The following is an 18400-nucleotide window of genomic DNA, read 5'->3' on the forward strand; positions in this document are numbered from 1 at the left end:
AGACCCAGGTTTGAATCCCAGCACCCACATGGCAGCTAACAACTGTCCATAACTCCAGTTCCAGGGGATCCGACAGCCTCTTCTGTCCTCTGCGGGCATTGCAGCGGGCATTGCAGCGGGCATTGCAGGACACGGGTGCACTTACCTACTACATTCAGGCAATACACGTATACACATAAAATAAAAATAACTTTAAAAAATTGTGTGTGTGTGTGTGTAGGTATGTGCGTGAGTGCAAGTGCCTGTGGAAGTCAGAGGGTTGGAGCTCCCTGGAGCTGGAGTTACAGGCAGATATAAACTGCCTGATATGGTTCCCCAACGTGGGTCCTCTGGAAGAGCAGCATGTGCTTTTAACGACTGAGCCATCTCTCCAGCCCCAACCCTTTTTTTGACATAGGGCCTCATGTATCCCAAGCCAGCCTCAAACTCTTTATGTAGCTGAGGCTAGCCTTGAACTCAATCCTCTTGCCTTTACCTCTGTAATGCTGGCATTTCAGTAGTGTTCCCTGGCCAGCTGGTCTAAGTTTTCTTTTATGTGCGGGATCTTGTGCCCCTACAAATGGATTTTGGCTCTACAGGCTGTTTAGTCAGGTTCTACTTTCAGGCAAGAAACCTTACAGGTGGGACAGTACTGTGTGTCAGCTTTTTCAGAAGCCATAGCATGCCAGTGGGCTCACTTTTAGTGACTCCAAGACTCATCAAGGCTTTGAGTACTGGCAACCCAGTCCCTCTCTGAAGACTCCTTCAGTCTTGTGTCCAATAACTGAAGAGGTCCTGACTGCCTGACTGTGTAGGCTCTACACAGTGATCATCCTATCGTTGTTTCAGTCCCTCCTTTCTCACTTACTAATTGTAAGTAAAGTTCCAGGGCCAGGGAGATGGCTCCGGTGGCAAAGTGCCCTGTCATGCAAGCTGGAGGACCTGAGGTCAATGTAGTACTCACATAAAATCTGGGTACTATCTAATCCCTGTGTTGGGGAGACAGAGATAATTCCTGGGGCTTAGGGGCCAGCTAGTTGAGCTGGTGAACTCCAGGTAAATGAGACCCTGTCTAAAGAAACAAAAACAAAAAAACCCAAAACAAAGCAAAATAGTGACTTACAGTAGCCCACACCATTAGTCCCACCATATTAGGTTCTGCTCAGAGCCAGAAGCAAGCAGATTTGATCTCTGTGAAACTGAGGCCAGTCAGGGTCTACATAGCAAGTTCTAGGCCAGCTGGAGCTACAGGGAGATCCATCGTGCCTCAACAAAACAAATAAAAAGTAGAGAGCAACGGAGGAAGACGCCCCATGTTGACCTCTGGCCTCCACACACACTACGCACGCACATGAACACACGCACACACAAAAAGAAATGGAAAAAAGAAGACAGGAAAGAATGGTCCCTTATCAACTAGGACGGTCTGTTCGAGGAGCCCACACAGACGGACAGAGCCTCGTCCCTGCCGGAGCTGCAGCTATTCAGTTGGAAGCTGGTTTCTCTTTCCCTTTGCTATCACCCTCAAGAAGATACTTTTGCAAACATCCAATGTTTCCAGTGCATTCATTAATCTTGATGGTCAAGCTGTCTTATCCTAGGCCAGTGGGAGTCTGTGTTTTATATATATATATATATATATTCATACAGGCATGTAAGCATATAAGGTGTTTTGATTAAATCCATGCCCACTCCTCCCATATCGCCCCATCACTTTCTTCTGATAACTTCATGTACTCTTTCTTCTTTGATTTATTTATTTTTATGGGGCTTTTGGCTACTCTAACATTCCCCGTCTAAAGAGGTAACCCTAAAATCTTTTAAGGATTAGATAAGAGGCAGCCTGTGTTCTTTGCTGCTGCCCTACTTTGCTAATTTTGCTGGCACAGAGCTCCCAGACCTGGAATCAACCCTTCCTCTAATGTGTGTTCATGTGCGTGCGTAGTGTGTGTGGAGGCCAGAGGTCAACTTGGGGCGTCTTCCTCTGTTGCTCTCTACTTTTTGTTTGTTTGTGTTGTTGAGGCAGGGTGGTCTAGCTGTAGCTCCAGTTGGCCACAAGTTCTCAGAGCTATCTGATTATCTCTTGCTTCTCAGCTTTTTCAGTGATGTTTTAGAGGAAACACTCCCTCCTCCTATGTACCCCATCACCTGCTAGGGCCTCACACATGCTAGGCAAGGACGGACTTTCTTTTTCTTTTTCCTCTTTTTTTGGTCTTTTTGAGACAGGGTCTCCCTGTAGCTTCAGCTGTCCTGGAACTCACTATGTAGACCAGACTGGCCTTGAACTCACAGAGATCCACCTGCCTCTGCTTCCTGAGTGCTCCTTTTTCCTTTTTTAAAAAATTCTATTTATTTTTATTTTATGGGTATGAGTGTTTTGCCTGCTTGAATGTAAGTGCACCCATACCAACCCATAGAGGCCAGAAGAGGATGTCAGATCCCCTGGAACTGGAGTTAAGGATAGTTGTTAGTTGCCATGTGGGTGCTAGAAACGGAGTCTGGGTCCTTTGCAAGAGCAGTTAGTGCTCTTAACTGCCGAACCATTTCTCTAGCCCTTCTTTTGTGTGTAAGTGTATTGCCTGCATGTATGTAAGTGCACTCGTGTTGTACAGTGCCTGTGGAGGCCAGAAGAGTTAGAATCCCCGGAAATGGAGTTATAGATGGTTGTTAGCTTCAATGTGGGTGCTGGGGACTTGAAGCTTTTTTTTTCTTTTTGAGACAGGGTCTCCTTGGAGCTCCCAGCTGCTCTCCCACTTGCTATGTGGCCTTGATCTCACAGAGATCTGCCTGCCTCTGCTTCCTGAGTGCTGGGACTAAAGGTGTGCACCACCACATCCAGCTGCAACCAGTACTCTTAACTGTTGAGCCATCTTTTCAGCCCCCCTAAGACTTAGTTTTAATCATGGTAAATAGAAAGTCTTTTAAATTAGTCATCCCAAAAAGCCCAGCGTAGTGGCTCAAGTCTGTAATCTCAACACTCAGGAGGCTGAGGCAGGAGGATTGCCAGGAGTTCGAGGCCAGTGTGGATTACATGAGTTCCAGGCCAACTGGGCTACAGGGTAAGCCTATATGACAAGACCCCCACCCCATGCCATACTGCTCGCAAGCTTTCCATTTTTACCACTAGTTGTAACCTCTGGATAGAGCTGAGCAATAGCTAGTCCCGGGACTGGGGAGACAGACTGCCAAAGGCTACTCTCAGCTCTGAAACTGTCCTCTCCTCCTCCTAGACTGCCTGTTATGAAGGGCCAACATGTTTTACTTGGTGTTTGTGTTTACAGTGAGGTGTGAGGTCAGCATCTAGGCCAGCACTGTTCAGCAGAAATGTGAGCCAGTGAGAAAATAGGAGACAGGCTGAGTAAATGGAGTGTGTGTGTGTGTGTGTGTGTGTGTGTGTGTGTGAGAGAGAGAGAGAGAGAGAGAGAGAGAGAGAGACAGACACAGAGATCTGAATGTTCTAGTAGCTATGCTTTAACAGGCAATGTTAGCATTGTCAATGTCTTAACTCCATATAGTCAAGATTGTATCTCAATGTGTAAGCAATATAAAACTTTTTAAAAAAATCTATTTTTTTAAGATTTATTTTTAATTTATGGACCTGTGTGAGTTTATGTGCACCGTGTGCATGCAGGTGCCCTCAGAGGCCAGAGGGTGTCAGACTCCTTAGGAGTTAAAGATGGTTTGTGAACCACCTGATATGGGTACTGGGAAGGTACTGGGAACCAAAGCTGTACAAGAGCAGTGAGCACGCAACCTCGGAGCCGGCTTCAATTCCTCTGGTTTTTTTGTTGTTGTTGTTTTTTGAAGAAAACTTACATATCCGAGCTGGATTTGAACTCATTCTATAGCTGAGATTATGGTTTTATGTAGTGCTCAGCATCAGACCCTCCCTGGGCTTCCTATAAGCAGTGGGCAAGCACTCTACTAACTGGGCCCCTCCCCAGTTCTCTTTTTATTTATTTTTATTTTATGTGTCTGAGTGTATTACCTGCATGTATGTAAGTGCACTTGTGTTGTGCAGTGCCTGTGGGGGAGAGAAGAGGGCGTTGGAGCCCCTGGAACTGAGTTATGGACTTTGTTAGCTGCCATGTTGGGTCCTGGGATTCAAACCCATGTCTTTTATAAGAGCTGCCAGTGCTCTTAACCACTGAGACATCTCTCCAGCCGTTTGTTTTTTTTTTTTTTTTTTTTTTTTTTTTTTTGGTCTTTTTGAGACAGGGTCTCCCTGTAGCCCCAGCTCTCCTGGAACTTACTATGTAGACCAGGCTGGCCTTGAACTCACAGAGATCCGCCTACCTCTGCCTCCCAAGTGCTGGGATTAAAGGTATGCACCAGGGTCCCCTTGTTGCTCTGGCTGGCTGGCCTGGAACTGCTATGCAGACTAGGCTGGCCTCGATCTCACAGACACAGAGGTCTGCCTGCCTTTCCCTCCTGAGTGCTGGGATTAAAGGCTTGTGCTACCAGGCTTGGTATCCCCTATAGTTTTTGAGATGGGTTATTGCTGTTTCCCAGGTTGGGCTCAAACTGCTAGGCTCAAGTAATCCTCTTAAGGGGCTGTGAATAGACATGTACACCGCTGTACCTGGCTATAAAACTGCTAATGATTTTTTTTCTACAAAGTCTTTTATATGTGAAGTATATTTTTGTATATTTACAGCAGATCCCACTTTTGACAAGCCACACTTGGAGCACTCAGTAGCTACATATGGCTAGCAGCTACCCTGTTAAGACTGCAAATTTGGGCCAAATGTGTGATTCCACAAGGGAGGAGGTGTCACTCAGCCTGAAAGACCTGGGCAGAGACGGTAGGAGAGGAACCAGAGAGGAGCTGCTGTGAGCCAGCTGGCACATCTGCTTACTCACTCTGCCCAGACCTACCTTACCACTGTAGTCTTCCAGGGAAGATTGGAAAGGTAAATAGAGTAAGCTGAATTCCTAAAGAGTGGGTCAGTCTGGGGCATCACCTCCATCTTAATGTGGACTCAACTGTCAGGGAGGCTGAGGATTTCTGGTGGACATAGGGCAGGCTGAGGTTTTGGAACAAAGGGGCTGGGATTGGGGATTCAAGCTTGGAGGTAAGGAGTGTTCCTTTTTAATAATATACTAGATAACCCTTCTTATTTTAGTTTTTGTGTATGTGTTGAGTGCATGAATATGCACTGTGCATGCCTGGTACCCACAAAGGCCAGAAGAGGGTGTTGGGTTCTCTGAAATTGGCGTTACAGGCAGATATGAGCTGGCTGATATAGGTGCTGGGAATTGAACCCAGGTCCTCTGTAAGTAGAAGTCAGTGCTCTTAACTGCTGAGCCATCTCTCCAGTCCCAGGGGTGTTTCTGACCTCTCATGCTGGGGAGGAGGATTAGAGGGAGAAAGACAACCCAGGGGGAAGCAGCAAACATAAGCAACCACAGTCCAGGCAGAGGGCAGTGAGTTCCCCAGACAGGAATTCCATCCTCTTTTTAAAATTTATTATTATTTTAACTGATCTCTCCAGCCCCAGGAGTTCCATCCTTTTAACTCTTTCAGATGAAGTTTCTGAATACTTCCAGGCACCAGCAACGATCCCCCTTTTCTTTTGTTTTCGAACATCAAACATCACTGTTACTGCTCACATTCAGGTACTCAGAGCCCTATTCTCCAGGGCTGTGGAAGTCAAACTCTCCGCCTCTAAGAGTCTGACTGGGACTGGCTGGGAACAGAGACATTGGAGTCCTGAGGCTGAAGGTCTCCCTTCCCTTCTGACTAGCTTCTCAGAGAGAGCTCTGACGGGGAGGGAACTCTAGACTATCTAGTTCCCATCCCTGCCTAACATTTGTTTTACCTTGTTGAGACTTCCCAAGGCCCAGCCACACCTACAATTGTGGAGAAGTATGGGTGAGCCTCATGGGTGTGTGGGGGAGTAGTGTTTCTGGGTGTCTCTATCCACTTTTGCCATTTGAACCAATGTCTCAGGGTCCCCCGGATCCCCAGACAGAGTGGTGGGTGCCCATACACAAGAGTACAAACTGCATTGTCAGATGTGCTCACCAGAAAAGGAAAAGGTGCAGATGTGGCTCAGACCCACATATAGTCAGGGCAGGAATGTGGGGCCTGTGGCTCCAAGGGAAAAGCAGTTCCACAAACATACTCAGACCATGATGAGCTAGATCAGCCTCAGCTGTTTACTACAAAATAATGGTAACAACTTGATATATAAAAGATATCTGAAAGCCCCCGGTACAGCCACAGTGGCCTGTACCCTAAAAGTCCCTCCTTCAGGTAGAAGACCTCAGATTCGAAGATCCCCAGTCAGGAGGGCACTGTACCGAGCAGGTGTGAGGGGCAGGTAGGCACCCACATCCTGGTCCAGAACATAGAGGGGGTCGGAGAGCACACTGGGGTCAAAGCCCTCATTTGCCATCCGAACCTTCTGCTGTTTGAAGGTCTCTGTAGTGGCCAAAGATTCCTGGGGAGAGAAAGAGCTGTCAAGAGGAGGAGAAGTACTCTGCCCAGTCAGCTCCACAGTGTTGCCTCCACTTTGTTTGGGGGCAGATCTGGGGGAAAGGGGACATTAGAGAAAGTTAAGGGGAGGAAGTCACAGTGGAAAGAGCCCGGTCTGAAGAAGGGAGGGATAAGAGGAAGCTTGTGGGGTGGGGAGATGGCTCAGTTGGTAACATGCTTGTCGTACAAACATAAGGACCTGAGTTCCATCACCAGAACCCAGGTAAAAATGGCAGGCAGAAGTGGAGACAGGAGGATCCCTGGGGCTCACTGGCCAGCCAGTTTGGCCTAAATGGTGAGCTAATGAGAGACCCCATCTCAAAAGACAGTGTTCCTGAGGATGACACCTGAGGTTATCCTCTGGCTTCCACATAGACATGCACACACATGACCATGCACATGCATAAACAGGAACACTTACACATGTACACACACATGATTAAAAAAGGGGATGAGACACCTATGGCTGGGAGGGAGGTGCCCTTTTCTCCTCATGGAGTGTATTGCGTGGGGTTCCTTGGTGGAGTTTAAGAACCACCAACAGGGCTAGAGAGATGGCCCGGCAGTTAAGAACACCAGTTGTTCTTGCAGAAGACCCAGGTTCAAATCCCAACACCCACATGGCAGCTAACAACTGTCCTTCACTCCAGTTCTGGGGGATTCGACAGCCTCTTCTGTCCTCCGCGGGCATTGCACGACATGGGTGCACTTACATGTAGGCATAACATTCATACACATAAAATAAAAATAACAAATTAAAAAATAATAAAAAAAAGAACCACCAACAGTTGCAGATATGTGGGGTGAAGGGTTGGAACAGGAGTGGCTGTTACCTTGAGTCGGAGGAATCGAGGCTGGGCATAAGGCGGCAAGTTCTCCGAAACATGAACATAGAGCTGAGCTAGATCCAAAGCCTGTAGGGGCCGCAGAACTAGGGCCGCCATTCCAGCCCTGCCTTCTTGCCCTAGTGGGTGTGGGAGGCACATGAGCCCAACTGTTCCTTGTGCCCAAGCATTACAATGTGGGGTGGTGGGCTGGACGCCTAGGCACCTGGCACAGTGACTCCATAGATGTTCACCTCCTGAAGGAAGTCCAGGGCCTCAAAGACCTCTGCCACCTCCGTTGTGGCCACGTTCTCCCCCTTCCACCTGCCAGAGAGTGGAGAGTAGAGATATGAAATGGGGAGTCAGGGCTTCGGGGCTTGGGAGCTTGATGAAGAAAGAGGCCATGGGTTAATACGGGTCATCACGTCTGAGGAAGACAGATGGGATGAGGACTCGGGGGAAGGTGGGAGAACAGAGAATTGGATTTCTGAGGTCTGGGTCACCGAGATAGGTGAGATACCTGAAGGTGTCACCAGTACGATCGTGGAAGCGAAGAAAGCCCTGCTCATCACAAACCAAGAGGTCCCCAGTGTTGAAGAAAATGTCTCCAGGCCAGAAGACATCCTTCAGCAGCTTCCCCTGGGCTAGCTCTGGGGCCCCAGCATAGCCCAGGAATGGGGACTGCTGGCTCACCGGGGCCACCAGCAGCCCTGGCTCACCTGCAGAGTCATTGGGGTGAGGAGCTGTTACCCCCTCACCCTGAGCTTCCCGGGTGCCAACCCAACTGTCAATTCCAACCTTTTTTGGCAGCTTCACCCCACCCAAGCACAAACCTGGAGACGTGGCTACACAACACCCTTGGGCATTGCGAATGGGCTCTCCTGTCATGACATCATAGCGAATCAAGGAGAAAGGGAAGATGTGCTGGGGAAAGGGAGACCCACATTTCGTCATTTTGGCTTTAGGAGCCCCACTTTGCACCAGCCCCTCACTGCTCTAGGGGTTCTTAGTGTCCTTTCCGCCCTTACCTTATAAAGCCAGGAAGCTCGCCCCACAGCGCCCTGCTGTCCCGTGTAGTTGAAAGTGGCCACGTTGCCTTCTGTCAATCCGTACGTCTCTAGAACCTGCAGAGGCCCAAAGCGCCGCACAAAACGCTCCCAGGTGTCTGAGCGCAGCCCACTGCCCACAGCCAGCCGGACCTTATGGTCATGTTCTGCCTTGTTCTGAGACAAGTGAGAGAGAGGTGGTGGCTTCAGCACCAAGGTGCCAGCTCACCAAAGTGAAGTCCTTTTCCTCATTCCTTGGAACCTCTTCTCTGCCCTCCCTGCTTTCCTAGGCTTTATTCCAGGCTCCTGGCATCCCTCTCCAACTTCCAGATGATTGTGCCAGCGTCTCCTAGTATCTAGCCTGCTCCCTGTAACCTAGCCTGTGTCAGCGGGTCTGCCTACTCACCGGGGGCTGGTTGACAAGGTATCGGCACAACTCCCCAATGTACTGGAACACTGTCACCCTGTGCTTCTGGCAGTCCTCCCAGAACTGGCTGGCTGAGAACTTGGACTTTAGTACGACTGTGGCTCCTGCCGGAGACGGGAGGGAGGGAGGGAAGTTGAAAGAGGACTCTGTAGCACTGCTCCCTGAGAAGGGCCTGCTGGGAGTCACATCTTTAGGAGGCTGCAGTGCCGGCATCCTTCCTCTCCCACCTGTGTGTGATGAGACTTACACCCTATCATTGCTTTCTGTCCCCATCCCCTGGCCCCCAATTCCCACTGCTTTCTGGAACTATTTGCCTTTTTTTTTTTTTTTTTTTGGTCTTTTTGAGACAGTGTCTCCCTGTAGCCCCAGTTGTCTTGGAACTCACTATGTAGACCAGGCTGGCCTTGAACTCACAGAGATACGCCTGCCTCGTGTATGAGTGTATTGCCTGCATGTATGTGAGTGTACCCATGTCATGTAATGCCACGGAGGTCAGAAGAGGGCGTCGGATTTCCCTGGCTCAGCGGTAAGAGCATTGATCGCTCTTACAGAGGACCCAGGGTCAATTCCCATGAACTCACAAAGATCCGCCTGCCTCTGCCTCCTAAGTGCTGGGATTAAAGGCGTGAGCCTAGGTACTATTTGCCTTTTTCTGGACTGACACACCCTTCTCTTGCAGCCTCCCTACTTGCCTGGCCTGGGGGCTCGAGTGGGTGGTATTTCCTACTGTACCAGGAATTTCTAGAGTAGGCCCTGCCTCCCTTCTACCAAGAAGGACTCAGCAGGGCATGCATGCCTCGGGAGGTACTTATGCACTTGCAGGAGGAATACTGTGAGGGAGACTGACCAATGCCCAAGCAGCCCACGATGCCTAGTAGGGAGCCAGACATGTGGTACAGCGGCAGTGTTAGGTAGATCACATCCTCCTGGTGGACCCCACACAGCTGGTAGAACCCCTGGCACTGCAAGACCTTCAGATGACTGATCCGAGCAGCCTTGGGGAGGCCTGAAGGGTAATAAGAGGGGGACCTTTATAAGGTAAGGGGCAGGTCTATCTGTTCCCTACTAGGTTTCCCAAGGTGAGAGGCAGACAGGACAGAAGCTGAGGAGGCTGTCGTGGAAATGTGGGTTGTGTGGGGCAGGTGGAGAATGAAGAGGGGGTAGAAGGACTGGAGTGAGGGGCTGTGCCTGGGATGGGGTCCTCTCAGAAACATTTGATGGGTAGCCTGGGAGTTGAAGGGGCCCCAGTCCTGTTCCTGGGCCGCAACTTCCTCTTAGTTCTGGGAAGGAAGCATGGGGTCTAGCCCTCACCCGTAGTGCCAGAGGTGAAGATGTACAGGCAGGTGTCCATTATGTTCTGGGGGGCAGACAGGTATCCCGGCACTGGCTCATCCACTTGGGCTGCTACCTCGGCTAGCAAATCGCTGGTTCCAGCAAGGTGGGTTACAGGGCCTGCCGTCCACAGGTGGAGCCCCATGGCTCTCAGGGCCGGCAGGTCGGGCTCCAGGGACTCCAGGAGCTCTAAAAGGGTGGGCAAGCACAGCTCCGGGCTCTGCCGCTACCCCAAGGCCTTCCTCTTCCCTTAGCCTGTTCTCTGTGCTCCACTCTGTGCCTGATGTTCTAGGGTGAGGGGCCTGGGACCTGGAGTCCGACGGCTGGGATCCTAGCACCCCCAGGCCTCCTGTTCCCAATCACTTTGCACCTGGGGGAGACAGCTCCGCAGCTGGAGGTCCAGGGACCCCGGCGCGGACACGCCCCCCCTTGGGCCGGCCGCCAAAGTTCGAGCGGCGCTGCAGCCTTACCTGGCGCCAGCACGAGAGCGCGCGCGCCGCAGCTGCGGAGGCAGTGCAGCAGGGGCTCCCGGCGGAGCGCGGTGGGCACAAAGGCGGTGCACAGACCGGCCTTGGCCAGTCCGAACCAAAGCCACAGGAATTCCGGGCTGGCGGGGAGGAGCAGCGCTACCGTCGCCCCGGGTGCCAGTGTGGGCGCGGCGGGTCCACCGCTGGCCGCCGCATCCTCTCGACGCTCGGCCAGCATCTGGCCGCTTCCGGCCGCGGCGTCTCTGGGTCCCGGCGCCCCCTCTTCGCCGCCCCCGGTCCAGTCCCGGGCGCGCAGGAAGGCGCGGGCAGCCCGGTTACTGGCGCGCTCCGCCTCGGCGTAGCTAAAGCGCCGCGCACCGTGAATGAGAAAGGTGTGCGCCGATCGCTGCCGAGCCAGCTGCGCTAGGCGCCAGGCCAGGCTGCAGCCGCTGTCGGGGCTCTGAGGGTCGGCGGAGGCGGCGGCCCGCGCGCGCGCTCGCAGAGCCCTTTTGCAGCGTAGGGCGCGCACTGCGAAGGCCAGGTCCGCCGGCAGCCAGCGCAGCTGAGGCCAGAGGTCCAGTTTTAGCAGCAGCGGCAGCAGCAGCAGCAGGGGCAGCAGCAGGAGGAGACCCACCATGGTGCCCTCTTCTTCCGGCCGGCCTCAGCTGCTTGCCCCAGGTCGCTCCTCAAACAGAGCCCGCCGGTCCCACTCCAGACCTCTCCTTTCCGAGCGCGCGTGCGCCGGCACACGCCCCTTCCCACCCAGCCTCTCCCGCCCCACCCGCATATGGGGAGCGGCCCTTTCCCCCAGCCTACGCTCCGCCTTGGCGAGCTCCTTCCCGAACTTGGAGGGGGGTGGCCATCGTCTGGTCAGGTCCTAAGAGGCCCCTTCCCTCAATCCCTGAGTCGCTCATTTTCGTTTTATGGAGCCTTGAGCTAGGGCGTTTGCATCGCATCCGTCCTTCTTTCCTTCAGTGTTTCGTTTTCACCCGTGATGGGAGGGTACTAATACTCTCTTCCAAAGGAGGCTGAATAACTTGGCCCCTGGCCTGTTTGGTTCTGCAAGTCTCGGCAGGATAGCCTGACCCATGTGCTGCCTCCAGCTGCCAGCAGCCAGCAGCCTCCGTAGGGAATGGGCAGGGCCTGAGAGTGAAGTAGGGGAAAGGTGGAAGCCCAGACTGCCAGATTTTGGGAGCGGGGAACCTCCTTCAAACAAGGGTACAATAATTGGGGCCAGCCAGCAAATGGTTTGTCCTGGTTTTAATCAGTGCAGTGGAAACTGGGGAAGGAGAGAGGCAGAAAGGGGCCTCTCGTGGTTTAACCTTTTAAGAGTAGTAATTTAGCTGGGCGTCGTGGCGCAGGCCTTTAATCCCAGCACTTGGGAGGCAGAGGCAGGCGGATCTCTGTGAGTTCGAGGCCAGCCTGGTCTACATAGTGAGTTCCAGGATAGCTGGGACTACAGGGAGACCCTGTCTCAAAAAGACAAAAAACAAAAAAAGAGTAGTAACTTAAAGGAGCCTGGATTCTGTGAAGAGGCAAATGGGAAGTCTGAATTAGGAGTACCTGTCTGCCCTGAACCCAGCCTTCGCCTCTTTTCTGCAAGACACCAAATTTCCCTGTACAGACGGGGACAGCTAGTGGCCAGAGTGAAGAGACTTGAACTTTTTCTTTCTCCTGTCCTTCAAAACCTAATGCAGAGCATCCCTTCTCTCCCAAGCCCTTGGAAAGCAGGCACTTGATAAACTGCAGTAGGACAAATACTAGCTTTTGGAAGATGGTTTTTTTTGGTGCATGTATATGCACATTCATATGTGTGTGTGCACCGAAGGAAGGTTGATGTCAGGAGTCTTCCTAGATTGTTCTTCACCTTACTCATTGAGCTAGGGTCTCTCAACAGAACCCAGAGCTCACCAATATGACTAGTCTAGGTAGCCACCTTGCCACAGGGATCCTGTCCCTGCCTTCTGAGCTCTACATCAGGGGTGGGAATTTTCATGGGCACTGAAGATCCAAACGGTCCTCATGTTTGTGTGGCAAGTGCTTTATCTACTGAGTTATCTCCCCAGCCTGGAAGACGAAGTTCGTGAAAAGCAATGAACTAGGACAGCCTGCAAGGAGACGGACGGCTCAGTGCCTAGCTCACACCTCCAGTGGTAGAAAGGATGGGGAGGGCAAAGCCAAGTCCCTGTGCTGTAGACATTTCAGGGAGGGGGGATAGGGATGACACAAGTAGAGGCATCGAATGAAACTGAAGACCTGTATATACACAGGATAAACATGATGGCAACTCAGGCACAAAAGATGTTCTGGTTTGTTTCATTATCACTTAAAAACAAATTTAAAACGCGATTATCTCTGCCAAAAGAAAAAGCAAAAACAGAATCACAGAAATTGGGCCATTTGACAGTTCTGAGGAACTTGCCTCTGGGACTCCCCTGGGTTGTGGTAAGCTTGAAGCGCCAACCTCAGCCCAATCCAAACATCCCAGATACAGCACGAGGGGCTCAGGCTGCCATCAGGTACCTTTCTGAAGGCTGTGGCATCTGGCCAGATGGGTACCGACCACACCAGATTAGATGCCCGTTTCACACTGGTGTGTAGATCGCTGTCCACAGACTACGAATGTCTGTTCAGAACAAATTCAGACTGAGGGGGAAACGGGAAGGGATGCTCACTCACTGAGCACTGGAGCATCTACGGTCATCCCAGCTTCTCGGCCCAGCAGCTCCATGATCATTCCCTTCTCTGTCCAAATGGCTCTTTGGAGACTGGGGGAGGGACAAGGGGGCTGAGGATTTCCATCATGATCTGGCTTTGCACAGCCTCTGGATGCTGTGAGAACCCAATTACCAGTGGGCACAGCAGTGGAGGGGGAAGGAGGAAGGCCGGAGGCCCTGGCATGGAAGGGGGGCTGCATGGAAACTTCTCAGGCTGGGTCACAGGAAGCAGCTCATCCTACCCCGAGTGAGGGGGGCTAGGAAGGCTAAACCCCTATCTCCCCAGCATGGGCAGGGTGGGGACACCAGGCCTCAGTCACTGTCAGAACCCACAGCCGAAGAACCTTTTCTTTTCCGTTTGGTGGGCTTAGGTTTTGTGTCTTCTTCCTCCTGGAAGAGATGAGGAGGGCAGAAGACAATTACTAGCCTGGGCAGTGGCTGGTCCCATTCCTCTGTACCCACAACACCTTCCCTCCTGTGCACTGGGTGCGGGTCTCACCGAAGCACTGCTGGAGCCCGACTCCTCTTCAGCATTGGGTGGCTGGGTGGCATTCTTTCGACTTCGAGGGCTGGACAGTGCAGCCTTTCGTCGGCTCTTGGGTGGCTTAGTGGAAGAGTCCTCATATTCCTCCGCCAGGGAGAAGAGGTCACTGAACCTAAGAGGAAGGAGATCAAGCTCCCTGAGCAAGGCATCCTGGCCCTGTGCCCAGCTCCTGTTCTGTTCTCTGCACTCAAGCCTAGTCTATTTCTCTTCAACTCCAGGGTCTTCTTGGCCATAAGTTTACATCCCCAGCAGGCCTCTTCTTCCCTGGCCTTCCCCCATTACTTCCCAAGCCCCAAAGTAGGCGGAGCCTCACTTCATCTTGTGGGCTTCGTCACAACTCGCTTGGACATGCTGCAGCGCCTGGAGGATTGGTGTCTGGCTAAAAACTAGAGAGAAGGGAGGGGAGGGAAGAACAGTTAATGTGTCCCGGAGCTTACTAAATACCACCAGAAGTTGTTTCATCCTATGGGTTTGGGCTGTGGTCCTACCCCTTCCCTTTGCCTGGCTCCAGGGGGCTTGAACCAGGGCAGCCCGCTCACTAGGCCAGAGAGGAAGGGAGAAGCAAGAGAGGGAGCATACAGTTCTGCTTGGTGTTGGTTAAGTTCAGTCGCAGGTTGTCCAAGTGTTCCAGGATCTGCTCCAGAGTCAGCTGGGCCAGCTTGCTGCTAGAGCTTCTTAGGCTGCATAGGGAGGTTGAAAGCACCAGTCTGAGAGCTCCGGGAGTGTAAGATGCCTGCTGTCCCTCCAGGTTTCCTCCTTAAGGCAGAGGTAGCCACAAGGACAGGGGGCTAGGGAGGCCTAAGGGAGGTGTGCAGCTGTGGGACTCAAGAGAGGACAGTGGTCCTATATGTCTCATGTTTTCAAACCACTAGATGTCACCCACAAACCAGTGTGGCACAGCACCAGCATCCCTGGGCAGCAGTCACTGCAGACTGACTGGTGGACTAGTGATGCCCTACTGCCAACATACAGGACTGTGTCCTACCTCTGCCTCTTGCGAGGGAGGCTGTTGTTCTTGATGAGCAGAGACTTGATGTGCTCTGCCAGCAGCTCGTCATGCTTCATGCACCAGTGCCTCAGGATGCTGGTGGTGAACTGGTCGTCGGGATGGCAGGGCCTGCTCAGCACCATCTTTACCATCTCCTCACTAGGCCTGTGAATGAGAGCATGCTGGGTGTTGTGCACACACAGCTGAGGGCCTCAGAAGCTGCTGCATCTGTACTACTTACTTATTTCCCAAACCCCAGGCTCCTGCCCCACCCTGCCTAAGTCCCACTGTGGCTTCCTACTCTCACATCCCTCTCCCCCTTCTCTTTGGGCCAGGGAATGCCTGGTTTCATTCTTGGCAGAAGCCAGATGAGAAGTGAGATTCTTCCCATTTCTGTGGTCGCCCTGATTTCTCTCAGATCTGTCAGGAAAGGGGCTCAGGAGGCCAGGGGACAGGGGTGTGCTATGTGAATGCCCTCCAGCCCTATCCTGCTGCAGCTTTGGGTTAGCCTGTTATCTAGCCTGGGGGAGGGGCAAGAGACAGGGCTAGAAGACACAGTCCCCACAGGGTCCTCCTTAACTTCCCACTTCCTCTAGGACGTTGAGCCATTTCTAGTGTCTCAGGCAAGACAAAAGATAAAAGACAGGCAAGAAGGAAGGCAGCACTTAGAAGACAGAGGTAGAAGAATTAGTAGTTTAGTCATCTTTAGTTACACAGCAGTGTTGAGGCCAGCATGGGCTATGTGAAACTATCTCAAACGAAACAAAGAGAATAGGAAAAGACAGTAACTGTTGCCTCATTTATCTAGGGGTGTCCCCATCATGGTGCATCTATGATGGAAGAGGCCTTCTGTTCTCTCCTGCTGCACTCTGCCACTGGCAGGCTGCAGGAAGGATCCAGCTTCCATCAGTGTGATGGAGAAGGTTTGTATGATCCCTGTACCCTAACCCTTCCTCTGTGTGATGAGGCTGTTAGTGGGCTGAGAAGTGTGGGGGAGGAAAGGGAGCAGACGCCATCAGGATTAGAACTGCTGTGGCAGCAGGAAACAGGGATGTCCGGTCCCCACCTCCCACCTCTGAGGACAGCTCCTGGTGGTGGTAGCAATGGTGAAGGTCAGAGGAAGGCCACCTCCCAGGGGAGCAGCTTATTTGTAAGTCATGCTGGGGGAAGGGCAGGAATAGGCAGATGTCAATAATGGGAAAAACATGGTCCAAGGAGCAAGACAGAAGCAGTTTGTGTCTTAGTATCTCGGAACATTGGGACCGGGAAAACCCCAGGTATGGAACTCACTTCTCTCTTCGGAGCTGGAGTAGTAAGCACGACAAGGCCTCTGGGTGCTCTGTGGGGGAGGGGAGAGGTTGTTCAGGGGAATGGATCATTTCAGGAAGGAATCTGGGCACCTCTCCCATCCCCCATCTAACAATCACTGGAACACCAAGGACAGTCTTTGACCAAGAGCCAAGAAGAATCTGCTGCCTTACTTACCCAACCGTTCAGAATGGACCTGCAGGGCTCATGTCTACAGATCACCCGTGACTACACAGGCTTATCCTGGAAGGCTGGAGGTCCCCCAGCCTATAGCTCACAGTCCTACTCACCCTTGTATTTGAGGTGCTGCAGGATGGGGATTATGGTCTCCAAGGGGATGTTGTGGGCCAAGAAGAGCTGCCAGGCACAATACTGCTCAAAGGTTTCCCAGTCCAGGCTCTGGACTGGAAGAGACAGGAGAAACCTGTGTGTGTGTGTGTGTGTGTGTGTGTGTGTGTGTGTGTGTGTGTACAGCAATGGAGCTAACAGGAAATCAAGGGGTGGGGTGGGGAAAGCAAATCAAAGAGGGAAAATAAACATAGTTAAAGTTGTTCCCTTAAGCATTTATTTTCTCTACTGGAAAGTCCTACCAAGTTGAAGGTTGGAGAGCCAAGGGTAATAAGCCTTTCCATTTTACAAAGGAAGAAGACTGAGCCCAAGACCATACAGCAGGGTGTCAAGGTGCCCTACCCCTTCATTTCCCAGTCCCAGAACCACTTTTCTGTTACTGGAAAACACTCAGGGCTTATGCCCCTTTCCTCTGCTAGGTACCCAGAAGATCTGGTCACTTACTGAGTATGTTGAGGACTGAGTCTTTCCGAAACATGACCAGGTTCCCCATCATCACGTGGCAGACCAGCTCCTGGAGCTATGGAGAGGGACAGCAGACCAGGAAGGCAAGGCATGACACACAATTCGGAAGGCTGAGGGCATAGTCAATATATAGTTGTTCCGTGTTCACAAGGAACTACTATTATTTGAGACAAAAAATAGTTCTGGAAGCTCCCCACACCCTGTCAGAGGGAGAAAAGGCAACATCTCCACCTTGCCCTAGCCTGGGAAACTAGGATCTGGACCTAGCATGGGCAGGGAAAGGCCAAGGAAGGAGGACTCTTAGTGCTAAGTCCCCTTGTGAGTGAGAACTAAGTGGACACGAGTAGAAATGAGACGTACCCCATTCAGAGATGAACTCAAGCAAAGCTACAATCTCTTGGGGTCCCCTGTAAGGTGGGAAGGCAAATAGAAATGATCTATTTTCATTGTGAGCCAAGGAGGCTGGTTAAGAACTAAACTAATGGGGCTGGAGACATGGCTCAGTGGTTAAGAACACTGGTTGTTCTTGCAGAAGACCCAGGTTCGAATCCCAGGACCCACATGGCAGCTAACAACTGTCTGTAACTACAGTTCCAGGGGATCCAATGGCTTCTTCTGTCCTCCGTGGGCACTGCATGACACAGGTGCACTCACCTACAATGCAGGCAATACACACATACACATAAAATAAAAATAATAAATAAAAAGAACTAAAGCATACATTCCCCTCAGCTTTCCCTGTGAGAACAGGAATGTCAGAGAACATGCAGAACAAGGGAACTCCAGGGTGCACGACCCCACCCAGGTCCTCTGGGCTCCACTCTTCCTTCCCAGACCCAACGGCCTGAAGGGCACCCAAATGTAGCAGGAGGCAGAGTGCCTGAGGAGTGTGAGCTCTTGTGTACAGCCTTGGAGAGAACAAAGGGACCCTGATTTCTCCAATCCTGTCCTCCAGAACTTGTTGGAAATGTCAGCGCTTAGTGTCCCACCTGTGCAGAGTCGATGACAGCCACGATCATGTTCAGCAGCTCCCCGCTCCTCAAGGTTTCATCTGGAAACTGGATAGAAAGAGAAAGGGAGGGGCTAGAGAGATGGCTCAGTTGTTAAGGGCACTAACTGCTCTTGTAGATGACCTGGGTTCGATTCCCAGCAGCTACATGGTGGCTAACAACCATCTGGAACTCCAGTCCCAGGGGATCCGATGCCCTCTTCTGACCTCTGTGGGCACTGCATGACTAAGGTTGCACTTATACTCATGCAGATGATACATTCATACACATAAAATAAAAATAATAAATAAAATAGCTTTTTTTAAGAAAAGAAAAAGGGAGCCAGGTGTGGTGGCACATGCCTTTGATCCCAGCACTCAGGAAGTAGAGGCAGGCGGAGCTCTGTGAGTTCAAGGCCAGTCTGGTTTACATAGTGAGTTCCAGAACAGCTGGGGCTACAGGGAGACCCTGTCTCAAAAAGACCA

General features: G+C 51.8%; 2 protein-coding genes across 6 annotated transcripts in view; both read right to left on the reverse strand.

Moving 5' to 3' along the window:
• Positions 1-6118: 6118 nt before the first annotated feature.
• On the reverse strand, positions 6119-11307 carry Slc27a3 (solute carrier family 27 member 3). 3 transcript variants are annotated; one of them, XM_008855288.3, is made up of 10 exons: positions 10560-11306; positions 10069-10278; positions 9605-9763; positions 8737-8861; positions 8313-8507; positions 8118-8208; positions 7805-8003; positions 7511-7608; positions 7294-7424; positions 6119-6425 (listed from the first exon to the last, which is right to left on the reverse strand). In XM_008855288.3, exons 1-10 carry the CDS (start codon positions 11191-11193, stop codon positions 6249-6251), a joined length of 2019 nt encoding a protein of 672 aa, XP_008853510.1. In that variant the 5' UTR covers positions 11194-11306; the 3' UTR covers positions 6119-6248. The 3 variants fall into 3 exon arrangements, with proteins under 3 accessions (XP_008853510.1, XP_029413382.1, XP_029413384.1); XM_029557522.1 differs by lacking the exon at positions 9605-9763 and having other exon boundaries at positions 10560-11307; XM_029557524.1 differs by lacking the exons at positions 9605-9763; positions 10069-10278 and having other exon boundaries at positions 10560-11307.
• Positions 11308-11801: 494 nt separating this feature from the next.
• Positions 11802-18400, reverse strand: part of Ints3 (integrator complex subunit 3) — a 48056-nt gene continuing 41457 nt past the window's right edge. For all 3 annotated transcript variants that reach the window (XM_008855299.3, XM_029557511.1, XM_029557516.1), the window contains 9 exons: positions 17916-17984; positions 16906-16981; positions 16404-16517; positions 16096-16144; positions 14803-14970; positions 14397-14497; positions 14131-14203; positions 13773-13929; positions 11802-13663 (listed from right to left, as the gene is read on the reverse strand). In XM_008855299.3, coding sequence (XP_008853521.1) covers positions 13586-13663; positions 13773-13929; positions 14131-14203; positions 14397-14497; positions 14803-14970; positions 16096-16144; positions 16404-16517; positions 16906-16981; positions 17916-17984 — 885 coding nt within the window. In that variant the 3' untranslated portion in view covers positions 11802-13585. The remainder of the gene's footprint in view (positions 13664-13772; positions 13930-14130; positions 14204-14396; positions 14498-14802; positions 14971-16095; positions 16145-16403; positions 16518-16905; positions 16982-17915; positions 17985-18400) is intronic.

This window comes from Nannospalax galili, unplaced genomic scaffold, assembly GCF_000622305.1.
Source record: "Nannospalax galili isolate Female #2095 unplaced genomic scaffold, S.galili_v1.0 scaffold591, whole genome shotgun sequence".
Lineage (NCBI taxonomy): Eukaryota > Metazoa > Chordata > Mammalia > Rodentia > Spalacidae > Nannospalax > Nannospalax galili.